The 16,744-nt window shown below is 47.1% G+C and overlaps 2 protein-coding genes across 11 annotated transcripts in view; one reads left to right on the top strand and one right to left on the bottom strand.

The window, feature by feature from the left end:
• The first annotated feature begins 77 nt into the window (after positions 1-77).
• Positions 78-8,304, top strand: AHSA2 (Putative activator of 90 kDa heat shock protein ATPase homolog 2). Its single transcript, XM_061989277.1, has 9 exons — positions 78-200; positions 320-510; positions 4,605-4,690; positions 5,315-5,429; positions 5,923-6,011; positions 6,473-6,595; positions 6,769-6,870; positions 7,749-7,800; positions 8,011-8,304. The coding sequence occupies exons 1-9, from the start codon at positions 121-123 to the stop codon at positions 8,187-8,189; spliced, it is 1,017 nt and encodes a 338-aa protein (XP_061845261.1). The 5' UTR covers positions 78-120; the 3' UTR covers positions 8,190-8,304.
• Positions 8,305-9,658: 1,354 nt separating this feature from the next.
• Positions 9,659-16,744, bottom strand: part of USP34 (ubiquitin specific peptidase 34) — a 123,046-nt gene continuing 115,960 nt past the window's right edge. For 4 of the 10 annotated variants that reach the window (XM_061989264.1, XM_061989266.1, XM_061989265.1 and 1 more), the window contains 9 exons: positions 16,201-16,305; positions 15,951-16,075; positions 14,783-14,935; positions 13,715-13,838; positions 12,979-13,058; positions 12,175-12,315; positions 11,890-12,036; positions 11,235-11,394; positions 9,659-10,940 (listed from right to left, as the gene is read on the bottom strand). In XM_061989264.1, the coding sequence (XP_061845248.1) occupies positions 10,333-10,940; positions 11,235-11,394; positions 11,890-12,036; positions 12,175-12,315; positions 12,979-13,058; positions 13,715-13,838; positions 14,783-14,935; positions 15,951-16,075; positions 16,201-16,305 (1,643 nt within the window). In that variant the 3' untranslated portion in view covers positions 9,659-10,332. The other 6 variants (XM_061989270.1, XM_061989271.1, XM_061989268.1 and 3 more) reach the window with 5 other exon arrangements.

Raw genomic sequence — 16,744 nt, 5'->3', positions numbered from 1 at the left:
CCTCCTCCGGCGGGCAGCGAGGAGCGGCGCGGGGGGGGGCGGGGAAGTTTCTGGCACCTTCTGCGCGGGTCGGCGGCGGAAGCGGCGGCGCCGGGGCCGGGGCCCGGCGGGGGCGGCGGCATGGCCAAGTGGGGCCAGGGGGACCCGCGCTGGATCGTGGAGGAGCGCGCGGATGCCACCAACGTCAACAACTGGCACTGGTGAGCGCGGCGCGCGCCTGAGGCGGCCGTTACCCGGCGCGCGCCTGAGGCGGCCGGCGTTGGGGGGGGGACACGGGACGGGGAACCGGCGGTGCTTAACGGGGCCCTTCCCGGCGCAGGACGGAGCGCGACGCGACCAGCTGGTCCAAAACCAAGCTGAAGGAGGTGCTGGTGGGGCTGGTGGTGGAGGGCGAGGCCGGGCGCTGCGAGATCAGCGACCTGAAGCGCGTGGAAGGTGAAGCGTCCTGCAACAGCCGCAAAGGGAAACTCATCTTCTTCTACGAGTGGAACCTGCGCCTCAGCTGGAGAGGTACGGGCCGGGGGACGGGACGGCGGCTCTCAGGGGACTGACACGGCGGGGGTGGTCGGTGAGGTCGTGGCCGTGCTCCCCGGAGGCAGCTCTCGGGTACCGGTGCCGTGAGGAGCCCGCGGGGTGCGGTGCGGGACACGGACCCCCCGGGCCCTGCCACCTTCCGTGGGACGATGAGCGTCCATAGGGGACGGCTCCGAGTTTATTGTGGTCTTGGCAAAGGTGGTTCTGTTGATGTGGCTTGTGGGATGTGGAATGATCACTGAGAAAAAAGAAACTCTCCTTTGCGTTGGAGAAACAGGAGTCGCTTGGTGAGCTGCAGTGGAGCAGAGTCGTAGGGACGTTGCAGTAGAAACGTGGTCATGAACTGTAATAAATACTGGTTTTTAAATAACCCCCAACCCCTGGCCCGTATTTTTGTCCCTTTCACCCACTTTCTGTTTTTTGCTAGCATATCGACTCCTCTGGCTGTGCAAGAGGCAAGTCTGGTGTTGCAGGGCGCTGTGTATTGCTCACAGCAGCATGCTTGAATCGTTTTGGTTTCCAGATGTGCACAGATCATGAGGCTGTGTTTCATGCACAGGGATAGCAGGAACTGAAGCAAAGCAACACAGACGTTTAAAACAGATAGTGTTCTAGTGTGGTTCCTTATAGGATAGCTTACACTGAGGGTTAGGAGTGACGTGAGGAAAAAACTGTTCAGTGGGAATAAGGCAACTAGAAATAATTACTGGTTATCTGGGCAAACGGGCTATGCCCATGTGCTTCTGTTGTGCTGCAGCTGCTTACAACCTCAACCCCTGGAGGTCCATCCCCTGCAGTGCTTGTACCTTGGCCAGCCCTTGATTTGCAGATTGTCCTGGTAACGCACCTTTGAGTAATACCAATATCTGTCTATTTATTAGACGCCTAAAACTTGTTGGCAAATTGTGTATCATTTCTTGCACTAAAGTTAAGAGCAAGAAGAGCTGATAAAAAGTGCCTTCATGGGAAATCGTACATGGATATTGTCATGCCAGATGACAGGCTGTGCCCCCTTAAAATACTGTGCTACTTCTTCAGGCCTCACTTGTTAGTGGTGGGAATATAAGGGCCAGACTTCCCCTCTTAATTCCTGCCCACCAAAACAGGACTGTAGTCTGTGCATCAGTGGTTAACACTGTTGGCTGCTCAATGTGTTGCCAGCGTTCTGCTGTGTGTGGGCACTTGTTTGTGACTCTGGTTTTCCTGGTTTGGCCAGCTGGAACTTGAAACGTTTATTTCGATTCAGAGACCAGGGCTTCTGTTTGAACAGATTTGGTATTGAGTTCTGCTCCCACACTAAGAGGAGACTTAAAGTGCTTACTTATCCATTTTTGTTGGTTTTGATAATTGACTAGGTTTTAAATGCTACAAGTGTGGTATAAACTAAGAACACACCATTGTGATCCAACATTATACTCTGTTGTGCGGGTTTTATCAGCTTAAATACTAGTAGTCAGCTTTTAGGTGGTTCAGGTTTTGTTTTATTCAGGTAAGCTAAAAGTCGAGGAAGTTTTAAACACTGTGAACAGTTTGTTGGGTTTTTAAAATATTTAATTGTGGTGTTTGAAGCTTAGAAGTAGGCAGTGTTTTATTTGCATTTCTATAGAAATTATTACTAAATCTTTTTTCCTCTGTTAGGTCTTGATGCTCTTCAGTGTTTAACTGTAGACAACTTTTTTTGCATTAGGTACATTCTTAGTTCAGTGTCACAGAGCGATAATGTCTTTGGAGAGCTTTATTTTAAAGGGAGTTTGCTACTGGACAGTGAAATTGTAGGAGCTGGGGTTGCTCTGAATTAGAAATGAGGGTTGCCTGAATTGCTACAAACAGTAATTGTTGTGATGATTTCCTTCTAAAAGTCTTCTAGAACAACTAAAAGTTCAAGCTGTGATTAAAAGATAAGATGATACAAATCCTGAAAGTTGCAGCCAGTTTGGAAAGTGCAGTGTTGGAAAAACTCGGTCCTTAGTTTAGATTACAGAGCATCGAGGAAGTGAGAACTAAGGATATTTAAGGGCACTAAACTGAGGGCAATAGCTGTTCTATCACTTGTTTGAAGATGTAATGAGGATTTGAATGGATCACTCTACATTGTGAAAACATTTTAAAACAGGTGTCTCAGCAGTGCATTCACTAGGAATTCTCTAAGGTACTGGGCTCGCAGGAAACAAAAAGTCTCATTTACTCTTAGGTCTGTTACTTGAGTCCCATGAGATTGAAACAAGTACTCTGATAAGAAAGGAAAAGCTTTGCCTACATTACAGTGACACTACAAATGCATATCTGTACCAAGAGTTCTGCCTGTGGCACGTGGAACACCCAGCTCTGTTTGTGACCTGAAGGGACTTTGCTGTGTGGCACAGGTTCCAGCTGCATTGATCCCTTGGACAGGCAGGTTTCTAAAGAGGAAAAAAAGGAATTCTGAATTGAGATTAGTTCTCTGACCTGTGTAATTTGGGAATCTTTAAGAGCTGGGAGAATTGGTAATACAATTAGCTGAATGGAGAGAAGTCAGGTTTGTGTTTTGCTCCAGTTTTGCGTGGTTTTGTTGTGTGAATCCTGGAGCTGGAAGAACGCAGGAAAATGAGTTGGCTGCACATGAAGTATTGTAACAGTATAATTAACTGGTTCACGTGGCGTTGTACTTGAGCTAACAGGTTCTCCTGGGAGACTGAGGAGCCCAAGAGAGGTTTTTGAGTTTCCCTCTGTGCAGGTGGTTGCCTGCTTGTGGATTTACAGACTTTGCATATTGTGCTACGCTTCCCTGGCTGGGCTGGGAGTGGGAAGGGAGCTGTGCAGCGCACCCCGTGCTGTTGCTGTTTCTCAGCGCTTTTTCTTGCTAGGAAACATCTGAGCATTTGCTTGTGTACTTTCCTGTGAGCTTGGCCAGCAGTGTGTTGGGTCATGTCTGTGAGCAGTGCCCTCCTATGGCATTGTGGCCATTTCAGGGTAGTAACTAAAAACAACGAGGAGAGTGATGGGAGAGAGTAGCTGGATCTAGCTCTGGCTCCTTTGAAGGTGAGAGAATCCAAAGAGATATCCCACCTGCCTGCCTCACAATTCCCATTTTGCACTCATGCTGAACACTGGAGTTTTGTTGACAGACTGATGAAGTTTCTTGTCGTGATTTGTATGTGTTGACAACTAAGCTGCTAAAACAGCCTGGAGATGACTGGTTTTGGGGCAGAACTGCCTGTTTCTGCTATTGCTGTCCAAGGAGATTTTTAACACCATCTAGTAGTGAATTAATTTAAATAACTAAATTCTTTTGCAAGGCAAAGGGGTAAGTGTTCAGTGCAATGAGACAAAAGGCATCAGACCTTAAATTCAAGTGTCCTCGTGGTAAGGTGCAGGGTTCTTATCCCAGGGCAGGCTCATAGAGCTGCAGGGGTAGGTGATGCTGGGCCTTTCCCCAGCAGGATGCAGGAGCAGAGCGCAGTTTCTGTTCCTGCACAGGCTTTCTGATGTGGTGATGTGCCAGTGATGGCTGACAGCTTGTAGTAAAGCTGTTATGAGTGTGACAGAAAATGTGTACATATCCTGTTTTTAAACAGCTTTAGCTCTACACCTGTCCATTACACACAGCTGTGTTTTATGGTAACGCGCCTGCACGTTGGTTGCTTTTCAGCTCCTCGAGAAGGAACAGTCGGCATTCTAGGGAGCTTCTAAATAATGGGCAGACAAATTTAGGGAGGAGCAGGGTATTTTCCCCCTACCACTTTATAGATTCATGTTTTGAGTTGGCAGGCACCAGTTGTTGTAAGTGGAGAGTGTTGGAAAGGCTGACAGAGAGAAGTGGCAGGGCGGTAGCGCCAAGTGTGCCGAGTGAGAGGAAGATGTTCCTGCGTGTGTGCACAGCTCTCAGTGCAGCCATACAGGAGACAGAGTGCTGAGAATAGTTTATTATCTAAGCACTGTGATACCTCTGAGACTTCTGGTTGCTATTTAGTGCTTTAAAATTAGATTCTAAGCAGCTTGCTTTAAGTAACACTGTTGTACAAGCATAAAACTCTTGCTCTGGGGGAAATAGTTTTTAATAACACATTTAAGAATTCGTTATGTTGATACAGGTACAGTGAAACAGTCTGGTGAGAAACATAAGGGATCTGTTGAAATTCCTAACCTGTCAGAAGAAAATGAGGTAGATGATACAGAGGTAGGTGTGAAATACTGGTATGGCTATATAGGTGCAGAATAAATAAAGCATTAACCAATGTATAGGCGACATCCCTTGTTTTGTTCTGTGATTAAGTGGGATTATTGCACTTAGAGAGTTTATTTCATGGTTTGGGGTTTCTTTTTCTACTTGGAGTAACAACTTATCTCTGTTCTCAATTTTGCCTACTTAGGCATGTGCACAATTCTTTGTTTATTGTTTGTGATGATAATAGCAACTCCAGTTTGGAGAACACTGCTTGTTGGAGTCTTAACAAACCCCAACAACCCACCCTCCCAAAGCTAAGAACGTCAGGAGTCTCCTGGTTGGTGGGATTGCAGCTGTACTGTGGCTTCCACAGCTTCCTCAGCCTCTGCTGTGTAGCAGGAACCTCTGCTCACACTTGATTAAGCTACTGTGGGGATGAGATACAACGTTTATTTAAGTCAAAACCCAAGAGGACTTATTTATAGCAAAGGTAGGATAAACTGAGAAGACAGTGACCTTGAAATTGCAGCTGTCCTCTGAACATAGTAAACAAAGCCAAAATTCTTCCCTTTTTTTTGCCAGAACACAAAAGGCTTGTGTTTAGATGACTCCTAGATGTGATTTTTCTGTTTCTAGATAAATGTTAGCAAAAAGAAAGGGGAAGGAGATGTTCTGAAGGACCTGATGAGAACAGAAGGAACCACCAAAGTCAGAGAGGCCCTGAGAGACTACCTGAAAGCACTTAAAACAGGTAAAGCAAAGCAGTATGGCAAGTGGGGGGTTATGCAGTCTTTTTTCTTGAATAGACTGGGAATGTATTGACTTGTCCTGGGATTCAAAATCACAGTCATAGAATCTCAAGGGCTGGAAGGGAAAGATGACCTAGTCCGAAGTCTTTATTGCTGTCGACTGTGGCAGAGTCCAGATGTTTCTGTGGTGACCCAGGCTGTGCTCCTTCCTCTGCTCTTGTGTTCAGTTCTGGAGATGGTGCATTCCTCAACAGGCAGACGTTTCTCATTTTGGGGCAGGGAGCTTTGCAAAGCCTGTGGTTTTTAAAGGAAGTTGCTGTTAGGCTCTGTGGCTAATGAAAACATCTGGGCACAGTGGGGAAACGGGATTGGAGGTGTATGTCCCAGCCTGCTCCTCTTCTGCACTATTCTGGCCAGTGGTGGTCATTCTGTATTAAAAGCCAGGGTGGTTGTCCAGCTCAGCTTCATACTGTAACGTGCTTTTCTTTATTACAGAGTTTACTTTGGGCATGATTCTACCCACAAAAGCTACTGTTGGTCAGGAGCTGGCTGCTGAGCAGAAACTAAGCGGGGACACCACGCAAGTATGTTGGCTTTAGGTGTAGAACAAGCCTAATTGCACCTTAAATGGAGGCCCTGCAGATGTTGCTGTGGTAACAATAGCATGTTCATGTGATTACCTGCCCGAAATACAAGCTTTTGGGGTGGAACTGCCTCCTCATTGCTGTGAGCAGAGCCTGTAGCACAGAGCTGCCCCGTGATGGATCTGGGCAAGGGTCTGCCAGACGCTGCCTGAGGACTTGCACTTACCTTAAGGTGTAATTCACCTGCGTGGGTCACTTGCTCTAGTCTCAACTTAGCTTCAGGTGTCTTTGGAGTGGCTCTTGCACAGTTTTTTAACTGAATTGATTAATAATAGTGTTAAATAAATACAGAAGTACATAATGTAATTCATGTATATTCACAGCACAACAGTCCTGCCCTTCCAGAACTTCCAAGCATTGGATCTTGCCCTTGTTTCACAGGAATGTGCTTTGCTTTGCAGGATTCTGTTTTGCCAGAATCTTTGGATGTAATTGGTGTCAAAATTCCAACAGTGAAGATAATTATGAGAGAATTCTTCAACTGTCCTGCAGAGGAACTTTACAGCATCTTCACAACTAAGGAAGTAAGTGATGCTTTGAATAGGCAATGGCACACTGTTGTGGCACTGACGCTGTTGTGTCTGGGGAGTTGTGTAAGTAGCAACTGCCACCCTGACATGCTGTCACCTCATTGCAGTGCATGCTGGAGAACCCCAGTAGTACTTAAAGCTTAAAGTGTGTTCTTCTTGTTTGCCAGCTGGTACAGAAGTTTTCCAAGTGTCCTGCTGTGATTGAAGCTGAGAAAGGAGGCAGACTCCAGATGTTTGATGGCTCTGTCAGTGGTGAATACACAGAACTGGTAAGAAGCTTCTAATTATGCATTTTTTAAAGTGAGGTGGGTTAGCTTCTCCCAGCTACCAAGTAGTGGAAGTTTCTGACACTTCAGCTCCTCTGTTTCAAAGGCCAACATGTGTAACTGGAGAAACAATCAGTATTCTATTCAGGGCAAATATCACTCTCTCCGACTAGTGCTTTTGCAAACAGAAGGGAGAAATTGATAATCAGAACTACGCTCTGTTTTTGGTTTTCCCGAGGTTTCATTTTCACAGGTGTTGAATTTAGACCTGGGGCCTTACATCCATCCAGGTGCCAGGCAGTAGGTGTCACTGGCACTTGGACAATTGTTCAAAAAGCAAAACCTTGCAAAACTGGATTCTCGGGTCTGCTCTTGACTCAGAAAGGGCTCAGTCTGGAAACATACAGGCTGCAGCACTGTTCCACTGGACATGGGCTACGGTGGTCAGAGCCTGTGTTGGAAGCTGAGGAAGGCAGTTGCATCCATCAGCCTTTGCAATTACCGAAGGAAGTATTCAGATGAAACCACAAAAATATAAACTGGATATGCAGTATAAATATAAGTGGATTAGTGAAAACAAGGAGCCTGATTCAGCCCAAAGTGCAGCTAAGTTATGCTGGAGACACCCATTGCAAGGTGTGCAAGAAAAACAGTGGTTTTTGTCTAGTAACTCTCCAGCCTGACTTTTTCACCTAGAGGAAACAAAGCAGTGCAAGGTAGCAAGGTGAGAGCATGATGCAAACAGTTTATTTAGACAAGCAAACCTCAATCTTGGTTTTGTTTACATGCAGGTGTTGTCTGTTACAGAAGCTCCTCTCCTTATTTTTCAGGGGACAATTACCCAACATCCTAACGAGGAGACCCTTCTTCTCTTCTTTTAGGTCCCAAGCCAAAGAATTGTCCTGAAGTGGAGGTGTAGAAGCTGGCCCGAGGGTGAGTGTTTGTGAGGACACGTGTTGCAGGGAGGAGGAGCACAGCAGACAGCTGGCAGCCTTCTCACTGGAGGCACCCTTGGCCTGTGCTCTTTGGAGACCAGTCCCATGTCCATAGGCTGTGTCACCTGTGAAGAGAAGCTTTGCTCAGACAGGGGCAACATGAGCCACAACAAAGGTAAGCCTGACGTTGTATTTTTCCTTCCTTCAGAACATTATGCAATGGTTGGCTTGAATTTCAAGGCTGTGGGTGCTCAAACAGAGGTGCAGCTGGAGTGCCAAGGTGTTCCTGTCTCGAATGAAGATGGCACAAGGCACTGCTGGAAGAAGCAGTATTTTGAAGAAATAGGTCGTCTTTTACTGCAACGAAGCACTGACACCATGGAATGACAGCACCGCAGCTTCTGGACTAGCAGTTGGGATTTTAGGGAAAGTAATTTATTTGTGGGGAAAGTAAAGTCCCACTTCCATGATACTGTAAATAAATTAAGCATAATGTATGGAATTAGAGTGGAAACTGTGTGTGTGGGGGGAGGACAATGCTTGTGTGAGTGTGTGTGTGTGTGTGTGTGTGTAATCTGTGGAGAAAATGTGTGCAGTGTGTGCACACAAGTGTGTGACTGGGAATGTGTGGACACTGTATGTGAGTGTGGTGAGTGCATTTTGGACTGTGCTATTTTGGACACTGAGTGTGGTGAGTGTGTGTGGACTCTCTGTGCCATTTTCACTAAGAATTATGGTATTATTTCATATTCAACACACTTAGAAGACACCAGCTCAGTGGACATGACCCACCTCTTTAGTATCAGCTTGATGTGTGGTCCCAGCCTCTCTGATATGCTAATGCCAACAAAGTACAAGAGCTGAAAGCTTACATCTCGATTCCAAGATTCAGAAGGCCATTTTGCATCTCAGCAGCTAATAACTAAAAATCTCACCTCAGGGTTCTGGGGGCTGCTGCCTCTCTTGACGATTCAGAGGTTGACAAGGGAGTTGTCTCCTCCTCAGGAGCTCCGAACCAGCCAGAGGGCTGGGAAAACACTTGAGAGATGCAGTTCTGATCCTCACTCTGTCACGTCTGGAAGCTGGTGATGATTTCTATGAAGTTACCGTCTCTGGAGAACTTGTTCAGAAAGGGCAAAACCATTCTAAAGAGAGTGAAAATACACTTACTTCGTGGTTGAATACCAAGACCAATTTAAGGTCTCACCAGCATCAATGTGGCATCTACAAACGCAGGCAAAGCACTGACAGAGGGGAATGGAAAGTGTCAACTTTAAAACACTGAAATTACAGGTGCTTAAATGTGGGGTCAAAGAATCACAGAAGCACCACACAGAGTTGTGGAGATGCAGCCTATGCTAAACTTCATTAAAGGGTAGGTGGGATGGAGGGAGAATGACCGAGGCAGACGTGCTATGGAAACTACACAAACCAAGTGAGCCTAGTGATGGAAAACGAAGCTGAAAATGAAGTTTAGCTGCATCTTAAAACCACTGTGACTGACAGTCTGAAAGATCACCCGTGAAACAGCTGTTGCCCAGAAGAGATGGGAGGAACCGTGTTTCTCACAGGGAAAGGTGAGAAAGTCGTTCCGGCGGGTGGCGGGTGCAGAGGCGTCGCGGCAGCGTGGCCTGATGGAGCGGGTCCCGGGGCAGCACGGCTGGAGGGGGGAAAAGGGGCGGTCTGTAAACGAAGCAGGGGAAAAGCATGACTGACACAGGTTAAAAGTGGGAAAAGTGCCCCTGGCATCCAACACCGCTCCGGTTCCACGGTGGCATGGCGAGAGGCGCCGCGAGCACGGTCGCTCCGCCCGGGACGTCGCCTGCGAGGAGAAACCCAGAGACTGAGGCAACGTCTTGTAAACAAATGAAAAGTCATCACAATCAGTTTAATGAAGTGCACAGAATAGCAATCGATCATGTCAATAAAAATAAAACAATTAACTTTACATCAAGTGTGCTTTATTTCCTCCACAGGTATCCTGTTAAATAAAGCACCATATATATACTGCCAGGCCACAGCTAAAGAGGATTCTTTACAGAATCAAATTCCTTGTGGTTGTTTAGTATACAAGTAAACTTAATTTTGATAATAAGAACCACAGCGATCTGAGGCAATCTGCCTCTATTATAAGGTACAAAACTGGCACAGAGGACACCATATTATACACAGTAAAAATGCCATAAGTTTAAATTACATCGTCCAGGGCGAGGGGGCCCCGTTCTCCCAGACAGCCATATTAAATGAAAGCCACTACAGTGAACTCTTAATTACATAAAACATACCCATTATCTGATTGCCCTTGGAGAAAGTGTAGATGCAAAGAAAACCCAAAACAAAAGGAAAAGAGAGGGTAAAAAGCTGGAGTCCCGCCGGAGCAGGAAGGAAGCGGAGCAATCTGTCTCGCCGTCGGAGCAGAGAGCACTGGACAAACCCAAGCACGGAACGGAAACCGGCGGAACTCAGACGAACGGCGTTTGGAGGGGAAGGAAAACAAAAGGGCTTAAAAGCAGCCATGCTCCAGCTAATGTCAAGAAGCGGCTTGGTTTCCTTTTGCGGAGATCCTCGTGACCAGATGGATCGTCGACTCAATGGTCCGACACAGGATGTCCAGAACGTCGTGCTGCTGCACGTGACTGAAGAGTCCTCGGGAGTGGCCGCAGCCCATCGCCAGCGCGCTCTCCGGGTCCTGGGCGGGTGAGGCTCGGCCGTCGCAGCTCCTCAGCTCCGCGAGGTCGGAGAGAACGGCAGAAATGGACGTGGAAGGGAACTCCGGGTCCTCCTCGGGCCCCGGGGAGTCCTTGCGAGTCTGCAGCTCCTTAAACTCCTTGCGCTCCTCGCATCTGCCGCCGCCCGGCTGCTCCTCCGCGCGCTGCGAGCGGGCGCCTAACGTCACGTCTTCTGAAAACGAAGGTGGCGCCTCCATTCTGTACTCTCGGACAGAACCGTTCTCGGGGGAAGGGGGATCCTGCTCCGTGCCCGGGTCGATGATGGAGGAGTCCCGCGTCTCGTTATCCGACGTGCTCGTCGGGGTCAGCGCCTCGCGGGGCTCGGCTTTGATCTCGCCGCAGCTGTCCACGGCGTGCTCCTCGTCGCTGCTGACCCGTCTTCTCTTCACAGGAGTCGCTCCCTCATCGTCTGCAAGAGAGAGGACGGCTCAGCAACGCGCCGCCTTCCCGCCACGCGGCCGAGCCAGGGCCCTGGCGCCATCCCATCCCGTGCCACGGTCACACCCTGCTTTCAGCAGTACTTCTTTCCTTACAGAACGCTCGGGTGGCTGCCTACGACTCTAGCCCTGTCCTGGGATGACTCTTGTGCAGCGCTGGGCGCTGCAGCCCAGGGACGACCCACCCTGCAGCACGAGACAACGCGGGAGGTTCGTGTTGCACACGGCTGTAAAACCCCAGATTGACCCCGTTAGACAAGGCAAACCTTTAGTTTTCCTTTCTTTGGCTTCTTGCTCTTGTAGTGAGTTCCTCTGTTGTTGGCAAGCTCTGCATTTGCTTAAAAGCTCCTGTAAAGTGGGAATCAGGGCCGAATGGAGCTGTTTGGGAGTGTGCACTGAAAGCAGCAAGGCAAGTGCTCGGAGGTCCTGAAAACACAGACGTGAACAAAATTAGCTTCATGCCAACTCTGACTCGAATCCTACAGCGAGAGAGATCTGTGCAGTAAGCAGAGGCCTCAACACCTGAACATCCAGAAGACAGCATACTAAATATACTTCCCCTAGGGACATTTCCCGCTGCCAGCTGAGGTTGATGTGTCCTAAGTGGGTGACAACACAGCGTTGCTCACTAAGAACAACTCTCCTGCTGGGTTGCGACATTAGGTCTGCAGCACGTTGCATTATCTTTTCCCTCCCAACAAGCCCTTTCCCACCATGTGCTTGGGAGATCCAAGCAAGTGCATGCCAAGGTGGACTGGGGAATTCTGCAGAGCTCAGACTGCTGCTCTGTACATGTTCAACAGCCCTCCCCAGATACCTCCTGCCTGGAAGCCTGGCGCAAGGCCCCGAGGAGCTCCCAGAGAAAATGAGCTGCCCTCTAAATGATGCTGGTAATATTTGAATGGCTTCAAAATGACTCACCCCATTTAAAGTAGAGCTTGCTTTGGAAATTTCAACTCTCTGGTTGCTGAAGTCAGACTCCAGGCTTTGATACTGATTTATTAGATTTGTAATTAGAGTATTGATTAAGTTGGCACAGTTTGCTTCAGAAAACACCTGCCCTTGGACCTGGGAAAAGAACATGTGGTTTTTTTGTTATTCCACCAAAAACCCCAGAAATGTGAAAATACTCTCCCAGACTGAAGTAATGTGTAGGACTAGGACTGCATTTCTTGAAACAGCCATTATTACTAAAAGGACACGTACCTTTAGAAGAAAATGAGTCAGAAAGGTGTATACAACATTGTTGTTGAGAAAGGTCCTTTCATCCATCAGAATACATTTTATATATTCTGCAAAAACTGGATCTTCACAGAGCAGCTTGACACAGTTCTTTGATGTTGCAGACTGGTGGAGAGAGAAAGAGAGAAGGTGGCCAAGTCATCACACTGCAGGAGCACTGGCTGCCAGGGGTGTCTCAGGTGGAGACATCTAACCAGGCCCACTGGTGTTCTCAATTCATACTGACACAAATATTCCAGGTCTGTTGGGCATCAGTCCACTGTACACATTAGTTACTGTCAGTTATTATGTTCCTTTGATGAGGTGTGTTCCACAGGAATGCCGGTTTGCTATGATTCTGTCATCCTCAGGATCAGGATGTACGTGAAGGGAAGGGCTGTGTCTCTTCATCTATGAACCAACTGCAGGGTGAGTGCAAAGGCTCCTCCATGCAGTGGGCACACAATGCTACACAGAGAGATCTCCCAGTTTTTAGTTCATCATACCAGGCCACATCAAAAGCTGTCAATTGACAGAGGCAGGATGAAGTAGCTCTGCCAGTTTTCCGCAGGACCCGGGGTTCACTGGGAGCCAATACAGGTAGCCAGATCGTCATACTTGATTTGTCAGGTTTTTCCCAGATGACAGGCAATGTAAGCAGAGGTATTTTCCATTCAAAACAATACCTACTAGTTAAAATTTATAAGTTAACCTCTGTTTCACATACATTCATTGCATTTTGCTGCCTCTATTTTCATTCCGTTACTTCTCAGGCTCACTGACTCTTACCTGAGTCTGACAGAGCTCAGTCCAAAGTTTGGGGAATAGTGCAAGATGGAGTGGCAAACCTTCATATGCAACCAGCACACCTGCAATTGTGTGAGAAAACAAGTTACCATGTGAGAACTTTGATGGGAGATACTCACTTCCTACAAAACCAGTACCAAGGTGCTGCATTATTTTCTAAGACCGTATTCTAAGCATTTCCTACAAGCTGGAAGATCTACCCTGTGTGAAGTGTTTCACAGTACAGTTACTAAATACACACATCCCTTCACTATTTCTGTGGTGTACAAAAAACCTGAAGAGCTGTCTGGAGCCAGTGAATGGCCGGATCAGTCGGGCAGGTAACGCCGTGAGCTCCTTGTTCACACCCCAACAGACAGGTTTACGTCGTGACAGGAAGCAGCCCCAATACTGATGGGATCTACAGCCAGAGCTGAATAAAGTATTAGGTACAAACTATGGTTATAAACTTAGTTAAAGGTTGTGATGGTTCCCAAAACCACAGGAACTTGAACCCGTGCCTCAGCTCCTTTGTGGACAGGCCTGTGACAGTCACATGGGTAACGTTACACTACATGATCCATGTCAGACAGCTTTGTGGGTGTCCAGAGCATCGTGTCCAGAGCAACCGATGCAGCAAGTTTCACAAGCATTCTGAGTATCAGCCTTAGTGGAGAAGCACTCACAGTTATCACATAAAAAACCCAGACTCCTGAGGCTGTTGAACCTTGATACTTACTCATTTTAACTAAAGTTTCAGTAAACTTTTCACAGTTGATTGCAACTCGACAGAGCAGATGGATGAACTGATGGTAAGAAAAGAAGTAGTCTAGCAGCATACGATCGTAAACATCATCCTTGCCCTGAAGATTTAAGAGACCTTCATTTAAACTACATGACAGCCACCACACTTCCTAATCATCCACCTTAACCTTACTGCACTCCTTGCCCTCGAGTGTTCAGTCATGTGCTACAGAAAAACCTGATGGGATTTCCAGCTCTAACCCAGGCCGGTTGTGTCTCCTCACCGAGACCCCGGTGAGGGCAACAGTGAGATGGGAGGAGGGATGGCAAAGGCAATGCCCTCACCAGTAACAACTGGTACTGTAGGATTCTGAGTCAACAGAGAAGATGGCAAAGCTGTGCAAATAACACAGCTTGAATGTGACAAGAACAGAATGATTTTAAATCATACCCAGACACCTAAATATACTCTATGGTGTGTATGTGTATATAAATATAGATGGGTAAGTCATAATTTGTCAGTTATGATCTGTACAAGTCAGCATTTTCTCAAGACCATGTGGTATTTTGAGGAAGGTCTGAAACCAGATGATAAATATGTGCCAAAGCTTTTGTGTGCCCATACTTTTACACATTAGGCCTGTGTACAGTTCAAGTGACGGCAGCTTCTATGAGCCAGACGGCCAAAAGGAAAGCTCCCAATCTCAAAGCACCCAATGCAGTTGTACACAAAATGAATGAGAAGTAAGCATGCAAAAACCACAGGGAAAGGAAACTGTGGGTGTAGTTTTAGAGGCTTAAAAATCTTCTGGTTCCTAATGTATGTGAGTTCATTACCAAGTGTAAAATGCTGTGTCATATGAAGGTGATGACTGTTTAAGGTCAAATATCTGCATCATTTAGGGTCACATTCATTACCTCTACATAGCTGACAGAACAACCCCTCCTCCCCCCGGATCCTTTCTGGCCTTGTTTAATACAGCTTTGGTGATACAGTAAATTTGATGGTGCACAAATCTACACAGCATCATTTTGAAAGCTTTAAAAAAGAAGGGTTACTTACCCTACAGTAACCGTGCTTCTTCGAAATGTGTTGCCCACACAGATTCCCATCTACGTGCACATAGGCCCCATGTGCAGGAGCTTGGATTCTTTCTGAATAGCAGTGTCCACTGGGGCTGTGCCTGCACCCAGTGTGTCCTTGCGACCACTGTACCTGAGGGCATAAGGGGTATGGCGGCTTCAACCACCACTCAATTCCTTCACCGAGAAGAATCCCCTACGACAGGAGTCGGGGTTAGCACAGGAGGGGGACCACAGAATCTGTGTGGACAAAGCATCTTGAAGAACCACAGTTACTGTATAGCGAGTAACCAGTTTTCCTTCTTCAAATGATTGTCCATACATATTCCTTGCAGGGTGGGATTCACCTCACCTGACTTCAGCTACCTAAAATCTAGGCAGTTCGATATTCCCTGTGGTCAGTGGAGACACAGACAGACAGTCACCTCATCCAGACGTGGGTGTGTAGGACAGGAAGGAGGGGAACTATGTCTCTCCTTCTGTGGGTAACCATTTGTGCTGTTACCCATAGGAAGAGCTGGACGCTGACCTTTTAGACAGGCAAAGTTAGGTGAGCTGAATCCCACCGTCGCTGCAGCTGACATCATGGGATGTGGCACGTGACTACCGAGTAGCCCCACAGAAGCTGGCGTCCCATCAGGAAGCCCACAGAAGGGGAAATGGGAAGTGAAAGACTTAAAGCCCTATATGGTATTTCAGGTACTGGTATTTCACCCAAACAATGAGCAGATTGTGCCTCAGTCCCGGGGGGATGGACTCGCAGGAGTCCTGGGGGATATACTCAGCTGTCTGGGAATAAATCTTAACGTGGTTTGAAACCCGACTGGACGGTCCCTGGGTGGCTCCTGAATTGTCTTTATAAATGCCACAAACAGATTGGACCATTATCCAAATCTGCCAGTTGGTTTTTTATCGAGCCCTTAGCACGTCAGCAGGATGAAGCTGTTTATCACCAAGGGCAGGGAAATGGTGCTTCTGGAGTGCACATCTAGAATGGAGTATATGAGGACAACACATCTTGAAGAAGAATTATGCTTTGTTTCCAAAGAGAACGTAAATGCATCGTGCTACTGGATTCTTGCAATGCTCTTGGAGAAATGGGCAAGCAATCAAGAAACAGCTATTGGTAAGAGCACAGGTCTACGTACCTTGCTGGCTTCCACCATGGTGGGCAAGAGGCACATGTTGAGTTCAGGACGTGGAGGACGAATATTGCTTTTTCCCCCTATTAATTTCAAATTTTCACGACATGGAAAATAAGGTCCAAGAGACACTGTAGTATAAGTTAGGATAAAATAAGGATATATTAAAAAGGTCAATCTTTGACATCAGCGTGGAACACGACAGAGTAATAAACAGTGTAAGAGAACTTCAAAATACAATCACTGAAATACCTACTTGGGATATTACTGTGGTGGTATGTACAATGATTGTGCTGTAGAAATGGAACCAGAGTATGTAGGAAATCATGAGGACTTAAAAGTACAAGCTCCTTGAGGACATCTACAAACAAAAAGTTGTTTTTGCTATTACACATTGTCATTTTGTAACGGCAAACAGTTTTAACTTAAGGCTCATGCATTTGCAAACTCTCTCTCACACAACTTTTGCTGCCCTCAGCGTGCACAGTGGCGAAAGGCTCTACTGTGAGCAGCACGTCAGGTAACACCCCCGAGTCAGTCAAGGTTCCCTTCACCTCTGCCACCGGGAGAAAACCTGCTCAGTGGTACAGCAACCACCAGTGAGGGGGGTGCCAGCTTGTAGAAAGTAGAGGCTCAATAAAATTACTCTCTTTTCTTCTTCTTAAACATAGCAGGTCTGATGCCTGGAAAATGTCAACCAGCAGCGGTCAGGAGGACAGGGAGACAGGCTCTCAAAATAAGGGCAAAACGCACACAAAGCACACACACAAAGGTAATCTGGACACAGCTTTAGGCCTTCA

Source organism: Colius striatus, chromosome 2 (genome assembly GCF_028858725.1).
Source record: "Colius striatus isolate bColStr4 chromosome 2, bColStr4.1.hap1, whole genome shotgun sequence".
NCBI classification, from domain to species: Eukaryota; Metazoa; Chordata; class Aves; order Coliiformes; family Coliidae; genus Colius; species Colius striatus.
The sequence above is the reverse complement of the archived record's forward strand: the minus strand, read 5'-3'. Positions and strand labels throughout refer to the sequence as shown.